A 25,766-nucleotide genomic window follows, 5' to 3' on the forward strand; every position below is an offset into this window, starting at 1 on the left:
GTCTTTTAAAAGTCAAATAGTACATTTTAAAAGTAGATTTCATCAATCACGTTCTTTCTTTATTTTGTTTTTAAACGTTTCTGGTGTTTTTCGGCCTGTGAGGCGCATGTTGGCCACCAGGGGGCGAAGACACGAAACACATGCTGCTCATAGAACCGTAGAAGAAGAAGATGCTGTGGTTTCTGATCAGCTGACTTTTGAGGTTCATCAGTGAAGCTAACACTGAAGCTAACTGTGAAGCTAACGCTGTTCACCGTTCAACTGAACGTGTTGTCTTCTCTCCAGGGGAAACAACATGGCGTTCATCACAGCCAACTGGAACCCGCTGGGAGAAGCTTTTTATCGGTCAGTTTATTTTCTCTTTCCCGGTCTGACGGCTTCTAACAGTTAGCCGTGCAGCTAACCACACACAGTAGCTGAATGCAGGCTAACAGTTAGCTACAGGTGTAACTGTGTCTGTTAGCATCGTCACTGTGTCGGTGACAGTGCTAACGTTAGCTTCAGGCTAGCTTTAGATTTCATTTCATTGTATGAGGGGACGGTGTTAGCTGTGTTAGCTGTGTTAGCTCTGTTATCAGTCAGTCATTCAAAACCGGTGTGCCAGACACAACAGATGACGTCGGCAGAGTTTGATTCCTGACAAACGGAGCAGGAGTATTCAGCCAATCAGAGAACAGCCTGGTAAACGAGTGACGTCGCTGTCGGTGAGAAGTTTACATGTGTATCAAGTCGTTGATTGCAGTCAGGAAGAAGACGCAGATCAATAGGTGGCGGTACTGCACCTTGACGTTGGTCGCCCCCCGGCCAATAAACTGAACAGAAGAAGTGTGTGTGTGTGTGTGTGTGTGTGTGTGTGTGTGTGTGTGTGTGTGTGTGTGTGTGTTTTGTTGACATGTTGTTGTTTATGTGCAGTAAATCAGAGCTGTACGACATGAGCTGGAACATACGTGATGGACTGAGAGACAGTTTGGTGGCTGCAGCACCGTATGGAGGACCAATAGGTACACACACACTCAATCTCTCTTTCACTCACACACCCACACTCGCTCACTCACTCTCTCTCTCTCCCTCACCTCTCTGTCTCTCAGCTCTCCTCAGAGAACCTCACAGACGTTCTCCAAGTTCTCGTCCTCAACTGGAAATTTATTCTGCATCTGGAGTCGCTGTTGCCAGTTTTCCTGTAAGAACACCTTCATTTAAACTGCATTCAGACTGAACTCTGGAAAATCTCCAGACAATCTCCAGACATTCTCCAGAGGAGTCGATGTGGGGGGGTTGATGACGCTTGTAAAATGACACAAAAATGAAAAAAAGAAAAAAGTGTCAGGATGAAAAGTGGAGTCACACACATAGAAGATAAAGACAAAGATGAACCAAGAGTTTGTGGTTAAAAGAACTGACGATGGTCTCGATGTAAAAAACAAAACAAAATGTGATCTCTGCAGCAGAGGTAATACGTCACTTCCTGTTTGCGGCGCCGCCCCTCACATGAATCCTGTTTGTTGTGAGTCTGAGCAGAAAGTCTCCTGCTGCTTCATGTGAAAGATAAACTGTGGAGAAAGTCCAGAGATCCTCTGCAGCTCACCCAGACACACTTAAAGAACCTGTCTCTCTGACCTGCCTGTCTCTGTGTCTCAGTGGAAAAGTGGACCTGTGGTCCAGTTGGGTTGGTCGGTCACTGACGAGTTGTTGTGTGTTCAAGAAGACGGATCAGTTCTGATCTACGATCTGTTCGGATCCTTCAAGAGACACTTCAGTATGGGTCAGGTCAGTGTGGTAACTAGTTAACTAATGACCTAACTAACACTATTGGTGAGGTCAGTCTGGTAACTAGTCTCTTGTCTCTAACAGGAAGTGGTCCAGACTCAGGTGTTGGAGGCCAAAGTGTTTCACTCTCCGTATGGAACAGGTGTTGCCATAGTAACCGGCTCGTCTCGCTTCACCTTAGCCACCAACATTGACGACCTGAAGCTCCGCAGATTACCTGAAGTCCCAGGTAACACCTGTTTATCACCTGGTTACTCTCTCTGTCTCTCTCTGCACCTGTCAGCCTCTCTGTTGGCCTTTCTTTCGCTGTTTACTTGTCTCTCCCTCTCCATTGACCCATTTTTCCCTCTCTGCACCTGTCTGTCTCTCCTCAGGTCTTCAGGGGAAGCCATCTTGTTGGGTCGTCCTGACTCAGGACAGACAGACCAAAGTTCTTCTGTCCATCGGACCTGAACTCTTCATCCTGGACAACACGTCCTGTACTGCTGTGGTGAGACAGACACATGGAAATACAGACGTGTAGCGAGACAGACAGGAATCTAACCTCACCTGTCTCACTGTCTCAGTGTCCTCCAGGTCTCGGTCCACAGGGGGGCAGCATCGTCCACATGTCTGTGTCTTTCAGCTATAAATATCTGGCTCTCTATACTGACACGGGACACCTGTGGACAGGCCCCTCCCACCTCCAGGTGAGCTCCTCTGCTGTCCAATCATTTCTCAGAGGGCAGTGTCTGTGTGAGACTGACAGCTGATGTTTTTGTCTGTAGGACAAACTGAGTGACATTGACACCAAGAAAACGACGACTCCCAAACAGATGGTGTGGTATGTTAACCTGTCTCACTGTCTTAACGCATCTCACTGTCTTTAGCTGACTCCCTGGTTTTACCTGTCTGTCTTGTTTGTTCACCCGTTGACCTGTCTCACTCTTTCTAGGTGTCGCAGACCAAAGAGTCAGCAGCCGTCTGTGGTGCTGATGTGGGACAGACTCCTCCTGGTGGCTGGAGTCTGCGGTGACAGCATCCAGTATCCTTAAAACCAGATCTGAACTGGTTCAGTTCTGGTTCCAGTCTGATCCAGAACTGAACCGGTTCAGACTGGAACCAGAACTGAATCAGTGCATACTTGTGTTGTGCGACCAGAAGGTTTTCTTCCTGGGCCTTGTCAAGGTTCTCTGGGTTCTGTTTGAGGCTCTCCTATAGATTCTGGTTCTCACAGAGCGACTTGTTTGAACCTTGACCTCTGACGCCAGGTTCCCTGTGGAGGATCCGTGTGTTCTGGTTGGAGAACTTGATGGAGTTCGGGTTATCAGCTCCTCCAGTCAGGAGCTTCTTCAGGAGGTTCCTCTGGTCTGTCAGGAAATCTTCAAGATCGCTTCCATGGCTCCTGGAGCTCTGCTGCTGGAGGCGCACCGCGAGTACCAGGTACCTGTCTGTATGAACGCCAGTCGGTCTGTCTGTACGCCTGTCTGTCTGTCTGTCAGACAGTATGTGTTGATGGTGTGTGTGTGTGTGTGTGTGTGTGTGTGTGTGTGTGTGTGTGTGTGTGTGTGTGTGTGTGTGTGTGTGTGTGTGTGTGTGTGTGTGTGTGTGTGTGTGTGTGTGTGTGTGTGTGTGTGTGTGTGTGTGTGTGTGTGTGTGTGTAGAAGTCCAGTCAGAAGGCTGATGAGTACCTGAGGGAGATCAAAGAGCAAAGCATGTTGGGAGAAGCAGTCAGACAGTGTGTGGAGGCGGCAGGTCATGAGTACGACTCCAACACCCAGAGGTCTTTGCTGCGGGTGAGACACAGTGACCTGAGGTCAGAGGTCAGATTATAAACATACCTGAGGTCATTACATGACTGTAATGTGGCATCTCCTCCTGCAGGCGGCATCCTTTGGGAAGTGTTTCCTGACGGACTTCAGTCCGGATCATTTTGTGTCGACCTGCCGAGAACTGCGAGTCCTGAACGCCGTCAGAGAGAACGCCGTGGGTCTGCCGCTCACACACACCCAGTATCCTCACTGCACAGGGGCCTCATGGGAGATGTAGTGTCATAGACTGTATTCTGTTACCATGATGACAAACTCCTTGACCTTTGACCTAAGGTTTAAACAGATGACTCTGCAGGTGCTGATAGACAGGTGAGTGGAACCTGTCTGTCTGTGTATACCTGTCTGTCTCCTATATGTCTGTTTCACCTGTCTGTCTGTTATCTGACTCTCTCTCGCTACATGTCTGTCTCTCAGGCTGGTGTATCGACAGTTTTATCCGTTAGCGATAGAAATCTGTCGTTACCTGAAGATTCCTGATTATCAGGGCGTCAGTCGGGTCCTTAAACACTGGGCGTCCTGTAAGGTAACCTGTCTCACCTGACCCACTCACATCCCCTGACCCCGCCTCCTTCCTTAAAATCTATAGAATCAATATCCAAAAGTAATTTTTTGTACTTTGTTAGTTTTAAGATTGGCTCACCTGTATGATGTCATTATGGGTGTGTCCAGGTGCAGCAGAAGGACCTATCAGATGAGTCCATTGCCCGAGCGGTGTGTGTGAAGGTGGGAGACTCACCGGGTGTTTCTTATTCTCACATCGCAGCGAAAGCCTACGAGTGTGGACGCACTGAGCTCGCAATCAAGGTAACAGAGTCCCACACACATGAGTCTCTGTGACATCACTACCTGAGAAGTCATAAATGGATACATATATATAAGTTTGGTAGATATTTTATTTTACCTGCATATCTCTGAGGTTTCTTCATTTTTTCCTGTGAATAAGTGTCTTGGGTAGTTTTACTCTTGTTTAGTTAAGAACAGAGGATGTGGCTCCTTGTTAACATCTATGAGACAAATAAAATGGGATTGATTGATGCAACAGTATAGTCCATATAGTCTTTTTAAGGTATTGTACAAATTATTGTATTTTACATGTTGTAGTATTTTACATGTCACAGTATTGTAGATTACAGTATTTTGTATCATTTTTGTAAATATGACAGTATTTTACATGTTGTAGTATTATATATCATAGTATTTTACATATCACATTATTGTATATACATGACAGAATTTTACGTGTTTCTGTCTTGTAGATATTTACATGTCACAGTTTTGTAGATGGTATAGTATTGTAAATGTACTATTTTAGATATTGTAGTATTTTACATGTGACAGTATTGTAGATATTATAGTATTTCAGATGTTGCATTATTGTAGATATGACAGAATTTTACGTCACAGTTTTGTAGATGGTATAGTATTTTACATGTTAGTCTTGTAGATATTATGGTATGTTACAGTATTTTAGATATTATAGTATATTTGATGTTACAGTCTTGTAGATGTATTGTAGACGTTGAAGTGCTATAGGTATATTGTAGTATTATAATATTGTAGGTGTGTTGTATATATTGTGTAGATTAATAGTTGTGTTTTGTTTGTCTCCTGAGCTGTTGGACTTTGAGGCTCGTTCTGGAGAACAGGTCCCTCTGCTGTTGAAGATGAAGAGGAGTCAGTTGGCTCTGAGCAAAGCTGTGGAGAGTGGGGACACGGACCTGGGTGAGTGAGCCAGGTGTATGATGATGTCAATGAGTCATTCACCTGTGTGACAGGTGTATGATGATGTCACTGATGGACACACCTGTGTGTTGTCAGTTTACACTGTCGTCACTTACCTGAAGAATGAGATGAACAGAGGAGATTTCTTCATGACTCTGAGGAACCAACCAGTCGCCCTCAGCCTCTACAGACAGGTACGCACCTTCATCACCTTCATCATTAACATCCTCTTTAATCTGTTGATGTGTCTGATGTGTGATTGGTGGATTTGATGACCTCACCTTTGATCAGTTTTTGTATTGATTATTGGTTATTAATTGATGTGTGTGTGTTTCAGTTCTGTAAACTTCAGGAACAGGAAACTCTGAAGGATCTTTATAATCAGGACGATGATCATCAGGAACTCGCCAACTACTACGTGACATCCAGTTATAGAGAGAAGGTAAATTACTCAGAGGAACGTATAACATATACATGGATTCTACATTCTATTATACATATACAGACATTCATGTCCAGGACACATTTTTATTCATACCTGTTGACATGTGATTGTACATGTGATTCCTTAAAGGTCGTCATAGTAACAAGATGTTAAAAATGACGTTGACACCTGAAGCTTTGACCAATGATCGTCACGTTTTCATTCAAAAAATGTATAAACTGATTTTTGTCATTTATAAGTTCAAAAATTAGTTTTTGCTCTGTGTCTCTAAAATTGATGTATACCTGTCCGTGTCTCTGTACATGTCTGTGTGCAGAGGTTAGAGAGCCGTCTGTCTCTCCTGCAGAGCGCTGTGGACGAATACAACAAAGCAAAAAACGATTTTTCATCAAAGGTGTAAACATGTTTAAATTAAATGTTATTACAAAATAATGAAATATAAATGTTATATAGTACATTTTATATTTGTATGTAAATGTTATTTATTTTATTTTATTTAGCATATTTTAGTGGTATATGTACATTGTATTTATTAATGTAAATGTTATGTATTATATTAATATAATATTACATTTGATTATTATTTTATTTTTATTTGCTGATTTAAAGATGAACAGGTACATGACTCAAAGATTTTTCACACAGTCATCACTCTGTCAGGTTGTTTGTCTCATTAATGGACGAGTCTGTGTTTACATTAGTTTGTTATTAAAATATTTTATCTTCAGGCCACTGAGGAGGAGATGCGTCTCCTTCGTTTTCAACGAAAACTGGATGACGAGAAGGGGGCGGGTCTTCTTGGGCTGTCACTCCAGGTAAATAAATAAATCAGTCGGTGGACAGGATGTTGTCACTGTGTGGGTTATGATGTCACTTGCTGTGTCCCATCGCCAGGGGACCATGGAGGCTCTGCTGTCGTTAGGTCTTCACAAACAAACGGAACAACTCTACCGAGACTTCAGAGTCCCAGACAAGAGGTGAGATAGGTCCTGCTTCTATAACTATGTGTCTGTCTCTCATCTGTCTGTCTCTTACCTGCCTGTCTCTTGCACACAGGTATTGGTGGTTGAAACTGAAGTCTCTAGCGGAGAAGGAAGAGTGGGAGGAGTTAGAGAAGTTCTCAAAGAGCAAGAAGTCTCCTATTGGCTACCTGGTAAGAAAAAGGTGTTGCTGTTTTAAATATAGTTTTCGCTGGTGATCATAGAACATTAAATAAACACAGATGAGCCTGAGCTCCGTCTTTTCTTCAGGCCTTTGTGGACGTTTGTATGAAGTGTAACAACAAGTACGAAGCTAAGAAGTACGTTTCCAAGGTAACTCCTGAGCAGAAGGTCAAAGCTCACCTGGCGGTCAGGTAAGACACAACACCTGTGACATCATCAAACAGTTGAGCCCAGATCACTCGGATAACTCGTAACCAGTAACAACCCTAACCCTCAGTGACCTTGAGGGGGCAGCAGACGCTGCCATCGAGCGCAGGAACGAGGCAGAGATGGGGGCTGTCCTTTCCAGATGCTCCGCCTCTGACCGGCTGCTGATTGACAGGCTGAACCGAGCTGCAGCTGCCAAGAAGTGATTCAACTTCTCATGTAATGATCGATATGATTTGATCAGACGTGTTGCCATGGCAACCTGTTACTCTTTCTCTTCATGTGCATTGATCTCATATTATGCTTTATGTATTGCTTGATCAATTTTCACCCCCCCCCACACACACACACACACACACTCACTCAGTAAAACTGTCAAACAGAAGAATAAAATGTAAACAAACTTCAGACGGACTCTTGTCTCTGCAATGTTTCTGTCCTTTTATTTCTCTGATCATTTCCCCTTCCTGTTTATAACATTACCTTCACATTAACAGCTTGTTACCAGAAAACCAGTGAGATGTTTTGAGTAAAAGGTCAGTGTTTATGTTTTTATATTTTAAATGATTATTGTCTTTCTTAGTTTAGCTTATTTGTATTTGTTTGTATTTTCACCTTGAAATATCCAAGTGATAAAAACAGATCAACTCAACCAACCAGTTTTTATCTCTTTGATAAACCATGACTGAGAATCTACTTTTACTTTCAAACTATTTATCTGCTCGTTGTGTCCGGAGCTTTTAGACTCATTAGTACCTCCGTTGTCATGGAGATGTCAGTTGTCATGGAAATGTGTGAGCAGGTGACATCCGGTGGTTGAGATTTATTTACCAGGATCAATTAAAAAATTCTCATCAGATTCATTGATGATAAATCAAGTATTTTAATTATATTTTGTTTCTTATGGAGTGAAATGTTTTATTAATGTTTTTCCCCGAATAATTCACTTTGAATTATATCTATATTTGTAATTATATGCTAATGTTTACATTTATTATTCATGTTTATGTCATAGTGTGACGTCAGTGTGGGTGTGGAGGTAGGAAGGGGCGGAGCTGAGCTGCGGGTCAAAGTTTCAACAGCAGGAGACTTTTTATCGTTTTTCTCTTTCAAACTTTACCTGAAACTTCAGCGGATTTAAAGAAACTTTATCTACGTAAGTGTCCGTTGTTTCATGAGTTAACTGTCAGCTTGTGAGTGTGTTTTTCTAAACGTTGGTTTTCACAAACTAAACGTTTGTCTACGTTAAATAACGAGTCACGTGAGGTCACGATCTGTTTTCAATTCACTTCGAGCCGCGTGCGGAGAAGAGACTGTAAATAAAGTTATATATTTATAAACCTATATACAGCCAGATGTATAACATTATCTTTATGTACTGTGTTTATAATTGAATCTCTACGGTCACTTTATATATATATGTGTATATTTGTTAAATGAGTGCATTATTTATTTAGAGATTAAACATGAACTGATCAATAAACAACAGTCCCGAGGTCCAACTACTGAGTACTGCAATAGTACTACACTAATACTTCAGTATTCTATTTATACTACTTAGTACTGCACTACTCTGCAACAATACTGTAGTAATTCAGTGGTACTTCCGCATTCAATTCGTACTACTGTGTACTGTTACTCTACAGTATTACTGAGTACTACATTAAAATAGACTCAGTATAATCTGTAGTATTAATACTCAGTACTTGTTTATGTTCTTGGTGCTAGTCCATGTAACAAAGTAATGTATGGTGAGTAGGTAGGACTATATATGTACTATGTATATACTAGTACACATATATGTATACTGTGTAGATATATAGTATTAGTATATACTATTATGATGTCATACGCAGTATTCAGTACCTCTCAGTATTTACCTGTTGTATCTTCACAGCTGCATCCTGATTGGTCCAAATCCAGAGGTGAGAATGTCTTCAGTACAGGTGGAGTGCGTGGTGAAATCCAGTGCTCTGATTGGTGAAGGACCAGTGTGGGAGGAGTCAGAGCAGATGCTGCTGTTTGTTGACATCGCTGGAAAGAAGATTCACCGCTGGAGTCCAACAACCAATCAGATCCAGTCTGTGGACACCGGTCAGCCAATCAGCACGCTGGAAACACTCAACTTACTTCTGTAACCCATAGAGATACCTGTCTGTCTGTTTCTCATCTTTCTGTCTGTCTCAACTGTCTGTCTGTCCTCAGGTGACACAGTGAGCTTTGCCGTCCCTCGGAGGTCCGGTGGTTATGTAGCAGGTGTCGGTCGCAGCATCGTGGCTGTTGATTGGTCGACTCAGGCCATGACATCACTGGTGGAGGTGGATGAGGACAAACCAAACAACAGACTGAACGACGGGAAGGTGGATGTGATTGGTCGACTGTTGGCAGGTGAGTGTTCACCTAGTCACCTTTCTGCATCAGTCTGTTACCATGGTAACAGTGTGATGTCTCTCAGGTACGATGGGGAAAGAGCAGCGACCTGCGGAGGTTCAGAGACGACAGGGGGCGCTATTCTCTGTGACCTCTGACCTCAGCGTGACCTCGCACCTGAGCCAGGTGAGGTAACCTGTCTTTCTCTCAACTGTCTGTCTGTCTGTCTTCAACTTTTCTATCTGTCTCTGTACCTGTCTCACTCTCAGGTGGACATATCTAATGGAATGGACTGGTCTTTGGATCACAAGACATTTTTCTACATCGACTCTTTGTCTCTGACAGTCGATGCCTTCGACTACGACTTGAACACTGGTCGCCTTGGTAACTGTCTCTTTAAATATTTATTTATAATGCAGTAAACACATGTACATAAAATATTTATGACTCTGTTGGTTTTGTTGTTGCCTAGGTAACCGTCGAATGGTGTACTGTATGCAGGAGGGGGAGGGGCTTCCTGACGGGATGACGGTTGATGCTGAAGGTCGTCTCTGGGTCGCCTGTTACAACGGAGGAAGAGTCATCAACATCGACCCTGCTACTGGTGAGAACTGATTAGTATTGATTATATAGATCAGTAGTTCTCAAACTTTTACACTGCGTATCTCCTCAGAAAATATTAGGCTCTCCAAGTACCACTGTTATCACCAACATTAAAATACAGTAGCGTAGGCCTAAGACAAAGGTTTATTCCTAATAAGAAAATGATTTATTGTTGACTATTGTCAGCCACAGACACGCTGTACAAAGGTGTAGAACTAGAACTTAAACACTTCCACACACACTGGTGTATAGATATAGACGCGGCTCCGTCAAATCTCGCTCCGCCTCCTCCAACTAAACTGTACTGTGGAAACTTCTAGTGATCACGTTTGTCCCGAGTTAAACTCATCATTATGAGCGGTTGATTTTATAAAAGAATTGTGAAGCTTATTAATGATCCCAGAACCTGAGGGAAAAGTAACATAGTAAAAGTAGTTGATTTGTTTGTCGCCACAATATCAACACTGATCATCACATAATGATCAATACTTTAATTAATGACTTAAATCTTTATTAAGAGCAGCGCATTCATCAGCCGCTCGCTCGCTCTTTTCCTATCTCTTTCTCTCTCTCTCTCCCACACCCACACACACAGTGGGATCGAACACGTGTATAAACTCAGTCTGTGTAAAAACAACAGACTTTGTAAACTTAGTAAATGTGGAGCTGGAGGAGAAGCGCTTTGTTTGGTTTTACGCTGTTGTTGCAGCGCTCATTGCGAATTACAGACACAAGAGGATGTAAATGACTGACAGAGCCGCTAAACACTGTAAAAAAATAACTTTTCACGTTCCAAACATGTATGAAAAGACCCCACATTAACACTGTAACTGGACATAGTGGAGCTGTGCATGGCTCCCTGGTATCTGCCCCGATTTAGATGGTGCTGCAGCCGGGCTGTAGGCCTTCTCCCGGCTGTGGAGCTGTCCGTGGTCTCTGTGCCCTTAGCCATTACCTGTCGTGTTCTCTCAGGTGTGCGGCTGCAGACCGTCTCTCTCCCAGTGATGAAGATCACTTCCTGTTGTTTTGGAGGTCCAGACTACTCTGACCTCTATGTGACCTCAGCTAGTCTGGGCCTCGAGCAATCAGAGAGCAGACAGCAGCCACTGGCCGGACACACCTTCAGGGTGAGACTCACCTGTATCATTGACACGCTCACCTGTCTCACTGTCTCACTGTCTCACCCGTGTGTGTTGCCGTGTGTTTATCTACAGGTGAGAGGACTCGGGGTCAAAGGTCGACCTTCAAACGCATTCTCAGGATGATATTCAAGCAAATCACGTCACAAGTAATCGACAGGAAGTGATCAGCTGTCTCATCAATCAATGCAGTGATCAATAATCTATAACCGAATGAATTAACGATAACATGTAGGAATTCAGTGTGAGGAAATGTTTTTAACAAATACTTTTATATAAAGTTTTTACAAAGAAATGGTGTAGACTGACAGCCAATGAGAAAAAAGGAATCTGACTTAAACGTTCATCAGCCAATCAGAGTCATCTTCACATTCACGGTTAAAAATGAAAATAAAAGTGACATATTGATGTTGAACACACTGAGGACCGTGGGTAATGTAGTTTTTAAGAGCATCAATCAATCACATTTTACTTGTCTCATAGATGTTAACAAGGAGCAACTTCCTCTGTTCTTAACTCAACTAGAGTCAAATAGAAACTTTGAGATCAGTGAATAAAGCTCAGTCACATGTGAGGATCCTCTCCCAGGACACAAGTCCAACAGATGCTGATGGACCTGAACACATCAACACAACAACACGATTCACTACATGAGAAGAACCAGTTTGTAACTTCATGTTTAAAGTGTTTATACAGAATGTCTGATGGAGATGAAGGAGCAGATGAACTGAGGAGTTACTCTCAGTGAAGGTAGAAGATGTGAGGAGACATGTTGTGTATCAAGAAGTCTTGATGTGATCATAGTCCCGCATCAGCTGAAACCATCAGGATCTATGGTCCTAGATCACAGTCTGTGATCCACCATCAGGATCCATGATGTGGCTGCAGCTCTGATCCTGGATCTACAAACGATGTAGCAGCAGGACTCTGGTGAAGAAGTCAAGTCATGTGTTGATGAGACATTAATGTGATAAAGAGGAAAGAGAAACTCCATGTGTCCTTGACATTCTAGACCTACAGCAGCAGAACTAAGATCTAAGACAAACCTGGACCGGCTCTAACTATAACTTTATCACAAAAGAAGGTTTGAATCTTCAACGTACAGAGGGAGTCTGCCTCCAGAACTGAAGCTGAGATGATTCCACAGGAGAGGAGCTTGATGCTGAAGCTCTGGCTCCTCCTCTGCTTTAGAGACTTTAGGGACGACAGCCTGAATTCTGGGAGCTCAGGGCTCTAGTGGTGATAAGGTACGATCAGCTCTTTAAGGTTTGATGCTGCCGTATTATTAATGTAGGTGAGGAGGAGGATTTTAAATTCTAAATGTATCAGGAAGCCAGTGTAGTGAAGCTAACACAGGAGACATGTGGTCTCTGTTCCTGGTTCTTGTCAGGACACGTGTTGCAGCATTTTGGACAAGCTGCAGAGTCTTTAACAACTTCCTGCTGGAGCCTGAGAATAAGGAATTACAATAATCAATCAACAAAGGCCTGGACTCGTTTTTCTGCATCTTTTTGAGACATGTCTGATTTTTGAGATGTTACGTAAGGGAAAGAAGGCGGTCCTAGACTTGTTTTTTAAAAGAGAATCAAAGGACAAATTGGGATCAAAGATGACTCCGAGTTACCTGATGTTTCACTGGAAGCAAAGATGATGTCATATCTAGCGCATCTTCATCATTAGATAATGTGTCTCTGAGGTGTTTAGGGCCAAGTATTAGAACCTCTGTTTTATCTGAATTTAATAAGAGAAAATTACTGCTCATCTAGGTTTTTATGTCCTTGAGACATGAAGTTTAAGTAACTGGTATAATGGTTGTATAACTGGTTGTCATCCGCATAGCAGTGGAAATTTACAGTGTGTGTCCTGATAATGTTTCCTAGAGTAAGCATATATAATGAGAATCAAATTGGGCCGAGCACAGAACCCTGTGGAACACCCTGGTTAACCTTGGTGCGCACAGATGACTCATAATTTATCGATCTGATAAATAGGAATTAAACCAGGTTAGGGCGGTTCCTTTAATGCCAATTAACTGTTCGAGTCTCTGTAATAAAATGTGATGATCAATAGTGTTTCTTTAAGTAACTTTGTAGGAATGGGATCTAAAATACAAGTTGTGGGATTAGACAATGAGATTATTGAGTTCAGCTGAACAAGGGTGATCAGAGAGAAGCTGTCTAAATAAATTACAGGATTGTAGGCTGAGATTTCTGTGCTTGATGTATTGGTGTCAACTGAGGGCAGGAGTTGGTCGATTATTTCATTCTAATATTTAGAATTTTATCATTATAGAAGTTCATAAAGATATTGCTGTTCAGGGATGGAGGGATACTGGGTTGGATGCAGCTGTGACTGTCAGCTACAGAGGTAGAAATATGGGGTTGTTTTTATTTTCTTCTATTAATGTGGAGTAGTAGTCAGCTCTTGCTTTGTGGACCCTTCTTATATACATTAAGACGTGGCTCTGAGGACTGTGGGTAATGTAGTTCATCAGATCATGTGACTTAGGCAGTGTCATGTGGACAGGTGCGTTTTATTGACACACCAAGTGCAGAATCACCAACAAACACGTTACGAGCGTAGCTACACAACTTTCTATAAAATGTTTGTACACGTAGAAAAACTTTGTGCTGTTTGACTTATTTTGACTTGAAATGAAGGTAAAAAAAGGACTTTCATGATCGGGGTAAAGTGTGGATACTGAGACACGAGTCGCTGTCATCAGTCTGAGACTATAGTTGGTACTGTCAGTCTGGGACATTCCACAAACACACTGCGGAACTCGATTGTACCTGTTGGTCCAGGTGTGACAGACTAGGTTTTATACTTTTCAGTCCAGGTCTCAGGACGAGACTCGACTCTTCACAGGTGAACGAGGACTCTGTCTCTAATTGTCGGTTCAATCCTTTCCGTGTTTGTCCAGGTGTGCCCGAACCACAGTATTACTTCAGTCTTTTCTCTGTTGTAAACCACAACAGTTTATGTCACTTCAGACATGTGAATGTGACATCTGCTACAGCGCCCTCTGTAGGGTAATGCTTCAGACTGCAGCCCACAGCTGAACTCAACAGGTTCCACATTTAGAACCAGAACCTCAAAGTTCCTGGATTCTGGATTCCTGTGGCTGTGCTGCTAGCTGGCTAACAGCAGGAGTGAAGGGGTCAGGTTGGGTCACAGATAAAAAGTTTGATTCTGTTCATGATGAACGTTAATAAACAGGAAGTGTCCTTGGCTCCGAGAGCACAGTAGAACACAACAGTAGAACACAACAGTAGAACACAACAGTAGAACACAACAGTAGAACTCAGAGTAGTGAAATGACTAGAACCCTGTACACGACACAGACTGAAGGAACCCAGAACAACCCAAAAACCACAGACCGAGTAGAACTCAGAGTGGACTATAATGGAGGTGGCGCCCCCTATCTTCACACACCAGAAAGTCAATTGATTAATCACTGACCAGGGTTAGATTATAACTTGATTATTTATCATTGGTTATGATCTCAAACAATACCAACTCATCAGAACTCTGTACAGTGCCTCCTATGGTAAAATGTGTGTGACAGACTTTTTGTAACGTTTCTCTTTAATCTCAATTTTTCCTCTGAGGTCGAGGACAACGTTTTTTTTTTTTTTTCAAACGTTTGTAGATGATTTAGAATCTGGAACTACCCGACCTTGAGTCAATATCTTCAGTCGGTCCAAATGATCTTCTTCAGCACTGAGGAGGATGTTGAGTTTTAGTTTCTGGAGAAAAATCATTTTTTATAGTGTTCTGGGGGTCAGGGGTCGTCTGGGTCCAGAGTGTGTGACAAACTGACCATAAAATTATTTATTCACATTGATCAATTAGAAATGTTCAAAGTGCTAATGTTCCCGTCTATTAGAAGTGGGTGTGGCCAGCCAAAGGCGTCCCTTGTCCTCTCTCTCTCTCTCAGTAGTGCTCCTCAGAGTGGGCGGGGTCACAGAAGAAGCGAGAGCTGCGCTTGGCCGATCGAGCCGTAAAGGGGACGGTCTTCAGAGCTGCAGGTAAGAAAACAAACAGCCAATCAGGAGACAGACAGGGAGCGGTAGGTGTGAAGTGTGTTCACCTGATCAGAATGTTTACCTGTGATAATGTCCTCGATCGCCCCGTCCTTCCCCTCGTAAACATGGCAGCTGTCTTTCCCCTGTCGTCGTCTCAGCTCAGTGATCAGTTCCTTCGGCTGCCGCTTCCCCCTGTGGGACGGAGACTGGAGGAGCGGGGGAGAGGGGTTATTCAGACCAATCACAGACTGTCTAGATGATGACACAAGGTCAGAGATCAAAGTCTCACCTTCGTCTCTTCCTCTTCCTGCTGCTGCTCCTCCTGCTCCAGTTTTTCCAACAACATCTGCTCCTGACGCCGCCGCTGCTCGTTCTCGTCCTCAGCCAGCTGAACACAGGAAGTGACACACAGGAAGTCACATATAGGATGTCGCATGCTGGAAGTACCTGAGATGAGTTTTGTTTACTCACCCTGTATGCTTTAATGAAGCGAACAAAGATGGGGAAGAAGACCGACGGCGGCATCGTCTTGGAGCTTTCTCCAAAAAACTTGACGGCATCTTCAAATGCGTCCTAAAGATTTTAACCATCTTAGTTTTTACAGTGTAAAGTTTTTAAACACGAGCCCATTATTATCAGCAACACTGTGTGTGTGTGTGTGTGTGTGTGTGTGTGTGTAGATTCACCTGTGCGATGCGTGCGTCCTCCTGCAGTTTGCTGAGTCGTGATTCGTGCCTGCTGATGAAATCTTTGAGCGTGGCGTTGTGTTGAACACTGAACTCTCTCCAGGTGAGTTCCATCCCTCGCTGCAGCTCCTTCACGTCACACAACACATTCTCCAGACTCACTACACACACGTTAGGCAAGTGAGGAGCAGCTCTGTGATTGGCTGATGGACTCAGTTCACCATATGGTTCACACACAGGTGAGTCACATGGTGTGTGAGCAGCGCTGTGATTGGATGACAGACTCACCTGCAGCAGCTTTGTCAACGTAGTGAAGTTCGTTATAAAACAGAGACACAGACGAGTATTTCTCTCTCACAACGTTTGAGATGTAATGAAGCAACGTCTGTTTCCTGTCAGTCGACTTTGTGTCCAGCAGCTACACACACATACACAGACACACACACACATTCAATAATAATATAGAACAAGTTCAGTCCCCCGTTGTAAACACGTATGCTTGTAATCTTCTGTTCTTTTATTATTACATCATTATGTTGTGTTTTACTATATATTGTAAACATGTGTAATGTTGTATCATGCTGGCTGTGTTGTGTGTGTATATATATATACATATATATGTGTGTTTGTGTGTGTATGTGTGTGTTACCAGGTCGAGACTCTGTAGTTTAAATCCATACACTGCTCCTCTTTTACTACTGTTCATGTAGTTTCCCAGAGCCAAGATGATCTGAAACAAAACATATATATATAATCAAATATACACATACTGTATATACACATATATAAAATGAACCCTGACTGTATTGTATATAGAATAAATGTAGATTGATTGTCAACAAACCTCGAGAATCTTTTTCAGCTTCTGGGACGATTTGATAGAAATTGAAGCAGCAATGATGGCGTGAAGTTGCTGAGGAAACACAAGACAGTAAGACAGGTCACATTTACCTGTCTGTGTGTCTATTTGTCTGTCTGTCCACCCGTCTGTCTGTCTGTCTGTCTGTCTTTCTGTCTGTCTATCTGTCTGCCTGTCTGTCTTACCGGGGTCAACATCTGGATGTTGTCTGTGAAGTTTCCCATGAAGGTCATGATGTTCATGCGTTGATTGAGTCGTTCGATGCGACTAAACTGCATCATGAATCGATCTTCGTCGCTCAGCGCCTCCACTGGTTTCCTATCTCTCTCATACTGACGCAGCGTCTTCACTTCGGCCTCCGTCGGCAGGAAACGCATCAAACACTCCACAAAGTCCATGCGCACCGTCCGCAGGTCAAACCTGCACAAACCGGAAGTAGAGAGTGAATCAACCTGTCATATGGATGACTGGCATCCAATCAGCAGCAAGAACACACCAGAGTGATTAGTCTTTAAACTTGTTGTTTATTATTGACACATGCTCTGATTGGTGAAGGTTGACCTACGTGTGGATGGCTCGGCAGATGACCTCTGGACCCTGGCCGGCTTTCCTCAGCGTGATGGCGAGATTTTTAGCTCGATTCGCTTCAAGCAGCGAAACTTTTGACACAGTTTTCTGAGGAAGTTTCTGTCGTGACAAAGTCAAGTCAACAGCTGGACCCTGAGCCTTTGTCTTAAAGAGCTCCTCGAACCCCTCCACGTCCAGGGCCTGAGAGACAGACAGGTGTTATACAATCACATGTTATTGATTACATATGATCACATGTAAAAACTCACCTGAAGGATGGACTCGTCGTCGATGTCATTGAAAACGGTTCCATTGATCTGACTCGGCTTCAGAGCGACCCAGTTCAACACCGGCAACCGGAACTTAGTCTGGATCGGCTTCTTGATCTTAACCGCTGTGAGAGACAGACAGGTCAGCGAAGAGACAGACAGATGAGGATACACAGAGACAGACAGAGGAGAACACACTGAGACAGACGGGGGAGGACGTGACAAGTTGAAAATAAACTTGTACAGGTTGAAAACTTATTGTAAGTCGCTTTGGATAAAAGCATCAGCTAAATGTAATGTAATGATATGAAAATAAACTTGTGTTTCTCTTACATTGTTGACTTTGTTTATTATTGTGTGATTTCAGTTGTAATCGTGTTAATTTGTTATCGACATTTTGGTCTTGATCTTAAGTCTGAGATCGATTGCTGTAGTCTCCACCCACCTACTTGGGTAAAGCGCAATGTTTGGTCATTACGGTAAGGTTGTTACTGAGGAAACTGGTGATGTTCAAGCCACATGTTCAGGTACATGTTGAACTTTGAATGGAGGAAACATGTCTGTAGAATGTTGCAGCTGAGTTGTTCCTGACAGAACTGCGTGCGTGCGTGCGTGCGTGTGTGTATAAACAGTGGAGTTGTAGCTATCAAGTGTAGCTGCCATTTTGGGAATCTTCCTGTACACAGTATTGACACTTAATTTCTTTTATCTGTGTGATATGTTTTATGCAGTTTAACTCAGTTCTGAAGGCGGTTATATGTGAGTACTGAGATTAAGATAGTATGAGAGAGTGAGGAATATCTCAGGTAATACTATGTGTAACTGATGTATTTATGTAGTTTAGATTTCACCAAACATCCACTATAGTTAATGTTTGTCATGTATATATCTGTTTTCATATTCATTTCTTTCGGGTAGCTTTATTTTGTTAAGTTATGTTTTCGTCGGGTGACCCCTAACCTCCTTGTGATGTCATATCCTGTGGATTCGCGCTTTCCCCGCAGTTCGCGCGCTGCGCCGAAGGAGTTCAAACCAGATAAAAAGTAGCTTCAGCAAAGATGCGCATATCTCACTGTGTACCGGTCACAGAGCTGCTCGTTGTTCACGCTTATTTGACCGTGTACAGCACATTTTGTAACATGCTAGCTAGCTACCTGAAGCTATGCTAGCGGAGCACAGGTGTTTTCATGCGGTTCTTTTTCTCCTTTACACATTTGCATGCAGACCTGGTGACGTGAACGTGCTGTACGGAAAACCTTGTGTTTTTTACAGGTATGTGACCCCCCCCTTTTGTTACATGGTCATGTCAATTTGATTTGTGTTCATAATTTTGTTTTTTACGGTTTTATAACATTCATCTACATACTGTTTATCTAGGTTCATGTTTGCATGTCAATATAAATTTATAAAACATAAAACCTTGCTGCTTGGGAGTGGGAAAATAGATTTAAAGGTGTATTATGAAGACTTGTGATTAAACTGTGACGTGGAAAGGTTGAGATAGAAAATGCAACTATAACATACAACATATAACATAGAACTTAGAAGTGAACTTACAAAATAACTTGAGTGGGCCCTCTGTGAGGAAACATGTCAAACATCAACATGTTATCACAGATTATTGTTGACTTTTCCTTGATTCTGAATGGTCAGAAAGTGTTGGGGAACTTTAACCTGTGACACTCACCTGCGAGTCCCGAGTTAAAGATGACCGTTGGTGACCCCCCTGACCCCGGAAGAGGGGGGGCCACAGGGGGAGGAGGAGGGGGTGTTGGGATGGATGAGAGCTCACTGGTGCGACAGGGAGGGGGAGGAGGAGGGGGGGGCGGGGGAGGAGCAGCAGGAGGCGCGGGGTAAAGACCGTTGGACACTAAGGATGAAGAGAGTAAGACATTTTTAATTTGTGGTGACATAAGAAACAATCGATCACATGGGCGTTCTGATTGGTCGACCTCAAACCCACCTGTGTCTGGCATTGGTGGTGGTGGAGGAGGTGGAGGGGGTGGGGGGGGCATGCCTGGAGCTTCACCCGCCCCCATGTTGTGATAGGCTACGGTCTCAGGGCTGCAGACATCAATGATAAATAATTAATCAACAAATCGCTCAGTCAGTGGTTACAGTGATAGTTTAGGCCTAACCCCCCTAACCTTTAACCCCCATCCCCCAACCTGTTTTAATAATCAATCGATAAACTAAATCAATAAAACAGACTATTTTATAGAACTGCTGAAATTATGAGGAATCAAAATGTTTGTTTTGAACATCCCAGTTAATCAATTACTATTTATAATCATAATAATAAAGGTAATCGCAATAACAATGATAGTAATAATGATAATAATGTAAGTTTAAATGTATATAGTTACTTGGGGGATCGTCAGGGTTCTTTTCTTGCTCCTTTATAATTTCATGGTCACATTAATGCATTTTTTCAGATTCTGATCTTACAGAATATCTTTCATCAACAGGGACGTTAAAAACATTCTTAACTCTGTCGTAGCTGTGGTCTCCTAAGGAAACACCTTTGTTACCTTGGCGACAGGTTAGGGCAGGGGGGGGGTGAGGGGGAGGCAGAGTCAGTCACACCCCCGTCACCCTCTCCTCTCAGGGGTTGAGGAGCTCCGGGACCTCCAGCGTGCTGCGCCTCCTGAGTCTGACGCTCCAGACGACTCTGACGCCGGATTGTCTGGTCCTTCTCACGCACAATCCGCCGCAACGTGTGCACCTGAGAGTTGGTGTTGGAGTACACGTCCTGCACAGGTAACACGTGTTAAAGGAAGCCTCTTGTTTACTGATCAAATGAAAAAATGCAACATGACTTTTCCTTTAACATCATCATGTACAATGTGTTGTGTCTCCATGGTAACAGCACTGACCCGCAGGTGATCCAGCTCCTTGTTTGTTTGCATCAATTGTTTCTCCAGTTCAACAATTTTCAGCATTGCTTCATTTTCTACGTCCAGGAGACGCTCGGACATCTGAGGACAGAGAGAGAGAGAGGCAGGTTCTGGTCAGTGCAACACCTGTCTGTCTGTAAAACTGTCTGTCTCTCCACCTGTCTGTCTCACCGTGCCCAGGCTGTCCTCCAGCTCCTCCACTCTCTCCAGAGCAGCGGTTTTCGTCTCTGCGTCTTCGAGCAGCGTCCCGACGTCGAACACGTTGTCAAGGTACGCCTGAATCTGTACCTGAAGCCTGTCGCTCTCTGTGTGCTTCAACCTCTGGTGAGGGAGACCGAGGGAGAGAGGTTAGGTAGACAGGTGTGTTGTACAGAGGTGGTGTGATTGGCTGACGGCAGGTCATGTGACGTGTTACCTCCAGGTGCTCGTCCAGGTTCAGTTTGGTGAAGTCGTACTGAAGATGAACCCTGAAGTTCATGTCCTCCACAGAATGAACCACGATGTTAATGAACTGCATGCACGCCACCTGTCACCATAGTAACAAGCACTGATTCACCTGATGATGTCACAGTGATGTAACAGGTGAGTCGTGTGACTGTCACACACTTAATTTTTTATGACTGTGAAAGAATGTTTCAAAAATTTATCGTGACGAGGAGGAAGTGACATCATTAATTCAAATACAATTTTTTTTTTGTTATTGATCAACTCACCAAGAAGTCGATGTTGTCGTCTTCGTTCTTAAAATGTTCCATTAACTTCTCGAACCGCATCGACTCTGAACACACCTTCAACAAACAAACCAACCAACCGATAAATCAATCAATCAATCAATCGACCATCCTGTTCAATATTGAAGAGAATACATGTCAAAGGTTATTTACAGTTTTAAAGTTGTCAAAGGCTGAAAGGATGATGTCATGACCTCCTCTGACCAAACACACGGCGGCCAAGAGCTCCAGCACGAGAGCCTTCGTCCTGGGGGCGGAGTCAGAGAGGGTTAGACAGTTTTATCACAACCCCCACCCCACACCGACCTTTAAACTGTGAAGAAGTTTTATTTTTGAAGGACTGTGGACTTTTATGTAGAAGGATTTTGCAGTTTTATTTTGAAGGAAAGTGTAGTTTTATTTTAAAGGACAGTTTATATTTTACTTTTAAGCACAGTGTAGTTTGTTTGCAGGACTGTTTTATTTTGAAGGACAGTTTATTTTCATTTTGAAGGTCTGTGTAGTTTTATTTAGAAAGACAGTGGAGTTTCATTTTGAAGGACTGTGTAGTTTTACTTTGCAGAACAATTTAGTTTTATTTTGAAGGACTGTAGTTTTAGTTTGTATGACAGTTTGGTTTATTTTGAAGGTCTGACCTCGGGTTCCTGTTGTTGAGGCTCAGAGCAATCTCATTGACGGCATGAGGATGTGACATCACCATGTTGAAGCCGTACTGAGGAAGAATCACATGGACTTAAAGAATGTAACTTTTCCACATAATAAATATTCAAATTGATTATTCATTATCAAACATGATGATTAGTTGATCAGGTCAAGTAACCAGGTGTTTTTACCTGGTAGTTCATGATCGCTCTCAGACACATGACACAAACATGGACGTCGTCTTTCTTACAGACCAGTCGAGAATTCTTCAGAGTGCGACGACTCGGCAGCGTGTTGGAGCGAGTCACCAGAGCGGAGCTGTAACCACGACGACAGAGGTCACCTGGTGAGTGGTATATATTAAATACTTATAGTTATTTTATATTGTAAACTGGTACCTGATGGAGTGGCGAGCTGCTCGGGGGACAGAAGACGACGGTGACGGGAGGCTACAGTCGCCATGGAGATCCTCTATGGACCGACTCCAGGGAGAGTCGATGGAGGAGATGTCACCTCCGACCTCCGACTGCTCGCCATCAAACCTGAATATTGATATCCCAATAAATACATGTGTGGATATACAAATGTTAAAGGTTCAGTGTGTAGAATTTAGTGACATCTAATGGTGAAGTATCATGTTGCAGCTGAATAGCCCTCACCCCCCTCCTTCCAAACATGACAAAGAACCTGTGGTAGCTTCAGTTGTCATAAAAACTGAAAAGGTTTAGTTTGTCCAGTCTGGGCTACTGTAAAAAACATGGCGGCCTCCATAGAGAGGACTAGCTCCTGATGTAAATAAAAAGTATTTAAATATATAGTATTTAAATATAATGGGGCGAGTCTAGGGTAAAGAAAAATACAATTTAGATGAAACACACTAGTGAAAACATCACTAGGATTATTATACATTCAATTTCTGCCAATAGAGCCTTTCACTTAAATCTTACACACTGAACCTTTAATTTATACTTATGTCAAAATATATATGCACGTTTTTTAATATAAGATTAGTTATATACATAAAAATACATGCATAGAAATATAATTTGTATACATAAGTATAAATATGTTATCTTTTATATAAATATCAAAACATATTTCAATAGATATAAATATAATTACATTGTTTTACATAATTACATTTTCAAATATAGTTATATAGATGTAAATACATAGTAATAGATAAAATCCATAACCATAGGCTTTGAACAGTTTACTGATCAATTAGAGCCATTATCAGCTAGACGTGTAGAATCTGACCCGTGTGGACAAACTCACGTGACGGCGTACTGAGCGAATGAAAGATATTCGACCAAAACGTCCAGACCCCGGTTCTCCTCGTTCAGGAACTCTCGGACCCACCTGCAGCCAGAGAGACAGACAGGTCAGACAGAGAGATACACAGGTTAGACAGAGAGAGAGAGACAGATTGTTAAAGATAGTTCAGAGAGACATGTACCCGATATGGTTCGTACGAAGAGAAATCTCGAGTTCTCTGAGAGTTTGAGTCGACTCCTGAACTCGTCTTCTGAACTTCTGCAGACAGACAGGCAGGATAATGACAGACAGTGTCGACAGGGCGATGATGTTAAATTGTCTTTGAATGGAACGTAGTTGTTAAACTACATTTCCTAGCTCACCTTGCGAGTGACGGCCGGGTCCAGGAAGCCTCTGAGTTTCTGAATGTAGGTGTGAGGTGGATTCTTCACCTGAAACCGCTCCTACATCAAACACACAACGTGATTGGATCACATCAGATATCGAGACCAGCCCAGGCACACCTGATCCAAATGAAACTTTGTTTCATTATGTTAACCACACTCGTTTGAAAGATATAACGAGATATAAACAAGTTTATTGGAAATATTAACAATACCAATGATAACTGTAAAAATCAACATTACAACAACAACAACAACAACTTAGTAAAGTTAATAAAAAACTGCTGCTAGTGTTTATGTCCTGGTTTCCTTACATCAAAAACATTATACAGTGGCCGTTTGTATGAGGGGCCCCAGGGCCGCATTGTATGTTTGTGTTTCAGTCAATAGATTCAGGAAACTGATATTTATTGAGGGGGGAGTGACTATGTTGCTGGGTAACACACAGTCTTTGAAAAGATGTTTGGTTGATCAGTTGATTGTTTAAATGGTGCTGCCAGAAAATCTATAAGAACTTTAAAGGTTCTGGGGACCTGGAGACCAAACAAAACGTGTGTCTGAACTTTGACCTCCACAAACCCGGTTACAATTCAAACTTATTAACTTTAGTACCACCTACCTGATCACAGATCAGCTCCCACTTCTTATCATTGTCGTAGGAACGCAGAAGACGCACCTTATCAGGAGGCAGGTTCATAGAATTCTGAAACACAGAAACGGTTAACAGCTTGGTTATGAGCCATAAATTATCTCTCTCTCCCTCTGTCTTTAAATATATATGTATATATATGTCTCTCTCTCTCTCTCTCTCTCTCTCTCTCTCTCTCTCTCTCTCTCTCAGGGTTCTGCAGTTTCTCAGCTGAGCTCTTCAAGACACAGATCTCAGTTGTTCCTGGAATCTGGAGTCAGTCTTAGTTTGGGGATTATATCCCCAGGTGCTCTGGTCACCACTGACACCACCTCTGGATGCCGGATGTGGCTGAAACCCTTCATGCCTTGTGGAGTTCCCTTGTCTTGATGTCAGGTTGTTATATCAGCGAGATATCTGCAGACCAGCAGGAAGTATCGGTTGATAGTTCAGACCTTGTTTCCATTCAGCTCACTCTTCAGGACCTGTTTGTATCTCTATAGGTTGTTGACAGTGGTTGACTTACTTGGAGCCTGTTGTTGTTGCTGTAGATCCTGGTGATGTAGATAAGATTGATTTCTTGCTTATTCTTCATGTACAGCCTGATGTCAATGTAGAGGTGGCTGACGGTTGCTCCACGTCTGCTCTGGTATCCATATCCACTCTGTGTTGATGTGACTGAGGATTGAGACCTGTGTAGAACAGCTGTGACGACAGAGCGTGTCCACTGCTGTTGATAACTTGTGTCTCATTGAGTTCATGAGGAAGGTTCTGAGTTTGTATAGATGTTGTTCAAAACATTCAGGGATCATGTGTGTGGCATCAAGTCATAATTTTTCTTCTTGTTTGTCCAGGTGGTGCATACACTGGTCTGTCTGATCGTATAGTGTCATTTGACTATTCGGTCAAACGTGTGTGTGTGTGTGTGTGTGTGTGTGTGTGTGTGTGTGTGTGTGTGTGTGTGTGTGTGTGTGTGTGTGTGTGTGTGTGTGTGTGTGTGTGTGTGTGTGTGTGTGTGTGTGTGTGTGTGTGGTCAGAAATGTTTTTCATCAGACCTGTGGATACTTCAGCATGCACACATATATATATTTGTATGTGTAAAGTGTTGTGTATACACAGTGTGTACAGGGTTGTGGGTGTATATATATGTGTCCATGTTTGATGTGGGTATGTTTTGTGAAATGAATATAGAGTGTGTCTGTTGTGGGTGCAGTGTTGTGTGTGTGTGTGTGTGTGTGTGTGTTGTGTACTCACCAGTGCGATAGAGAACCGTTCCTCCAGCTCGGCCGGGTCGGGCATCGGGAGGCGGACCGGAGCGGCTCTGGAGCGGATCACGGCCAACTGGCTCTCCATGCTCTCTGCGTTCCCCATCACACACACACACACACACACTGAACACACCCACCTACAACAAAACACGCATACACATGTGGTCGGCCATCACAGACGGGCTGATGAGGTAGCTGAGGAGGCCTGTCTGTCTCTCTCTCTCTCTCTCTCTCTCTCTCTCTCTCTCTCTCTCTCTCTCTCTCTCTCTCTCTTTGTCTGTTGTCCTCGCTGCTTCCGTCGCT

The 25,766-nt window shown here is 43.0% G+C and overlaps 3 protein-coding genes and 1 long non-coding RNA gene across 7 annotated transcripts; 3 read left to right on the forward strand and 1 right to left on the reverse strand.

Moving 5' to 3' along the window:
• Positions 1–152: 152 nt before the first annotated feature.
• vps16 (vacuolar protein sorting 16 homolog) lies at positions 153–7,733 on the forward strand. Its single transcript, XM_034604302.1, has 24 exons — positions 153–345; positions 913–1,001; positions 1,089–1,180; positions 1,639–1,767; positions 1,852–1,996; positions 2,142–2,257; positions 2,334–2,456; positions 2,535–2,590; positions 2,702–2,791; positions 3,018–3,189; positions 3,411–3,542; positions 3,631–3,758; positions 3,852–3,887; positions 3,993–4,101; positions 4,248–4,382; positions 5,192–5,300; positions 5,397–5,494; positions 5,638–5,742; positions 6,062–6,139; positions 6,474–6,560; positions 6,640–6,722; positions 6,802–6,898; positions 6,996–7,099; positions 7,186–7,733. Exons 1-24 carry the CDS (start codon positions 296–298, stop codon positions 7,319–7,321), a joined length of 2,499 nt encoding a protein of 832 aa, XP_034460193.1. The 5' UTR covers positions 153–295; the 3' UTR covers positions 7,322–7,733.
• A 394-nt stretch (positions 7,734–8,127) lies between these two features.
• Positions 8,128–11,704, forward strand: rgn (regucalcin). 2 transcript variants are annotated; one of them, XM_034604730.1, is made up of 8 exons: positions 8,128–8,271; positions 9,013–9,209; positions 9,321–9,503; positions 9,571–9,671; positions 9,755–9,869; positions 9,958–10,089; positions 11,061–11,215; positions 11,303–11,704. In XM_034604730.1, the coding sequence occupies exons 2-8, from the start codon at positions 9,047–9,049 to the stop codon at positions 11,351–11,353; spliced, it is 900 nt and encodes a 299-aa protein (XP_034460621.1). In that variant the 5' UTR covers positions 8,128–8,271; positions 9,013–9,046; the 3' UTR covers positions 11,354–11,704. The 2 variants fall into 2 exon arrangements, with proteins under 2 accessions (XP_034460621.1, XP_034460629.1); XM_034604738.1 differs by having other exon boundaries at positions 8,156–8,300; positions 8,979–9,209.
• A 2,316-nt stretch (positions 11,705–14,020) lies between these two features.
• fmnl2b (formin-like 2b) lies at positions 14,021–25,766 on the reverse strand. Its single transcript, XM_034604060.1, has 28 exons — positions 25,450–25,766; positions 24,187–24,270; positions 23,547–23,627; positions 23,366–23,442; positions 23,185–23,268; positions 22,305–22,448; positions 22,098–22,224; positions 21,900–21,976; positions 21,418–21,511; positions 21,247–21,321; positions 20,949–21,059; positions 20,705–20,854; positions 20,513–20,614; positions 20,168–20,388; positions 19,600–19,700; positions 19,324–19,506; positions 19,194–19,214; positions 17,637–17,761; positions 17,366–17,568; positions 16,986–17,220; positions 16,786–16,854; positions 16,591–16,671; positions 16,230–16,359; positions 15,942–16,102; positions 15,727–15,828; positions 15,545–15,643; positions 15,338–15,461; positions 14,021–15,252 (listed from the first exon to the last, which is right to left on the reverse strand). The coding sequence occupies exons 1-28, from the start codon at positions 25,564–25,566 to the stop codon at positions 15,164–15,166; spliced, it is 3,267 nt and encodes a 1,088-aa protein (XP_034459951.1). The 5' UTR covers positions 25,567–25,766; the 3' UTR covers positions 14,021–15,163.
• On the forward strand, positions 20,255–25,020 carry LOC117773263. 3 transcript variants are annotated; one of them, XR_004615889.1, is made up of 5 exons: positions 20,255–20,396; positions 20,600–20,803; positions 20,955–21,115; positions 22,159–22,252; positions 24,797–25,020. It is a non-coding gene; the product is annotated as an uncharacterized LOC117773263 (long non-coding RNA). The 3 variants fall into 3 exon arrangements; XR_004615890.1 differs by having other exon boundaries at positions 20,260–20,396; positions 20,561–20,803; XR_004615887.1 differs by having other exon boundaries at positions 20,352–20,518.

This window comes from Hippoglossus hippoglossus, chromosome 2, assembly GCF_009819705.1.
Source record: "Hippoglossus hippoglossus isolate fHipHip1 chromosome 2, fHipHip1.pri, whole genome shotgun sequence".
In the NCBI taxonomy this organism is placed as follows: Eukaryota; Metazoa; Chordata; class Actinopteri; order Pleuronectiformes; family Pleuronectidae; genus Hippoglossus; species Hippoglossus hippoglossus.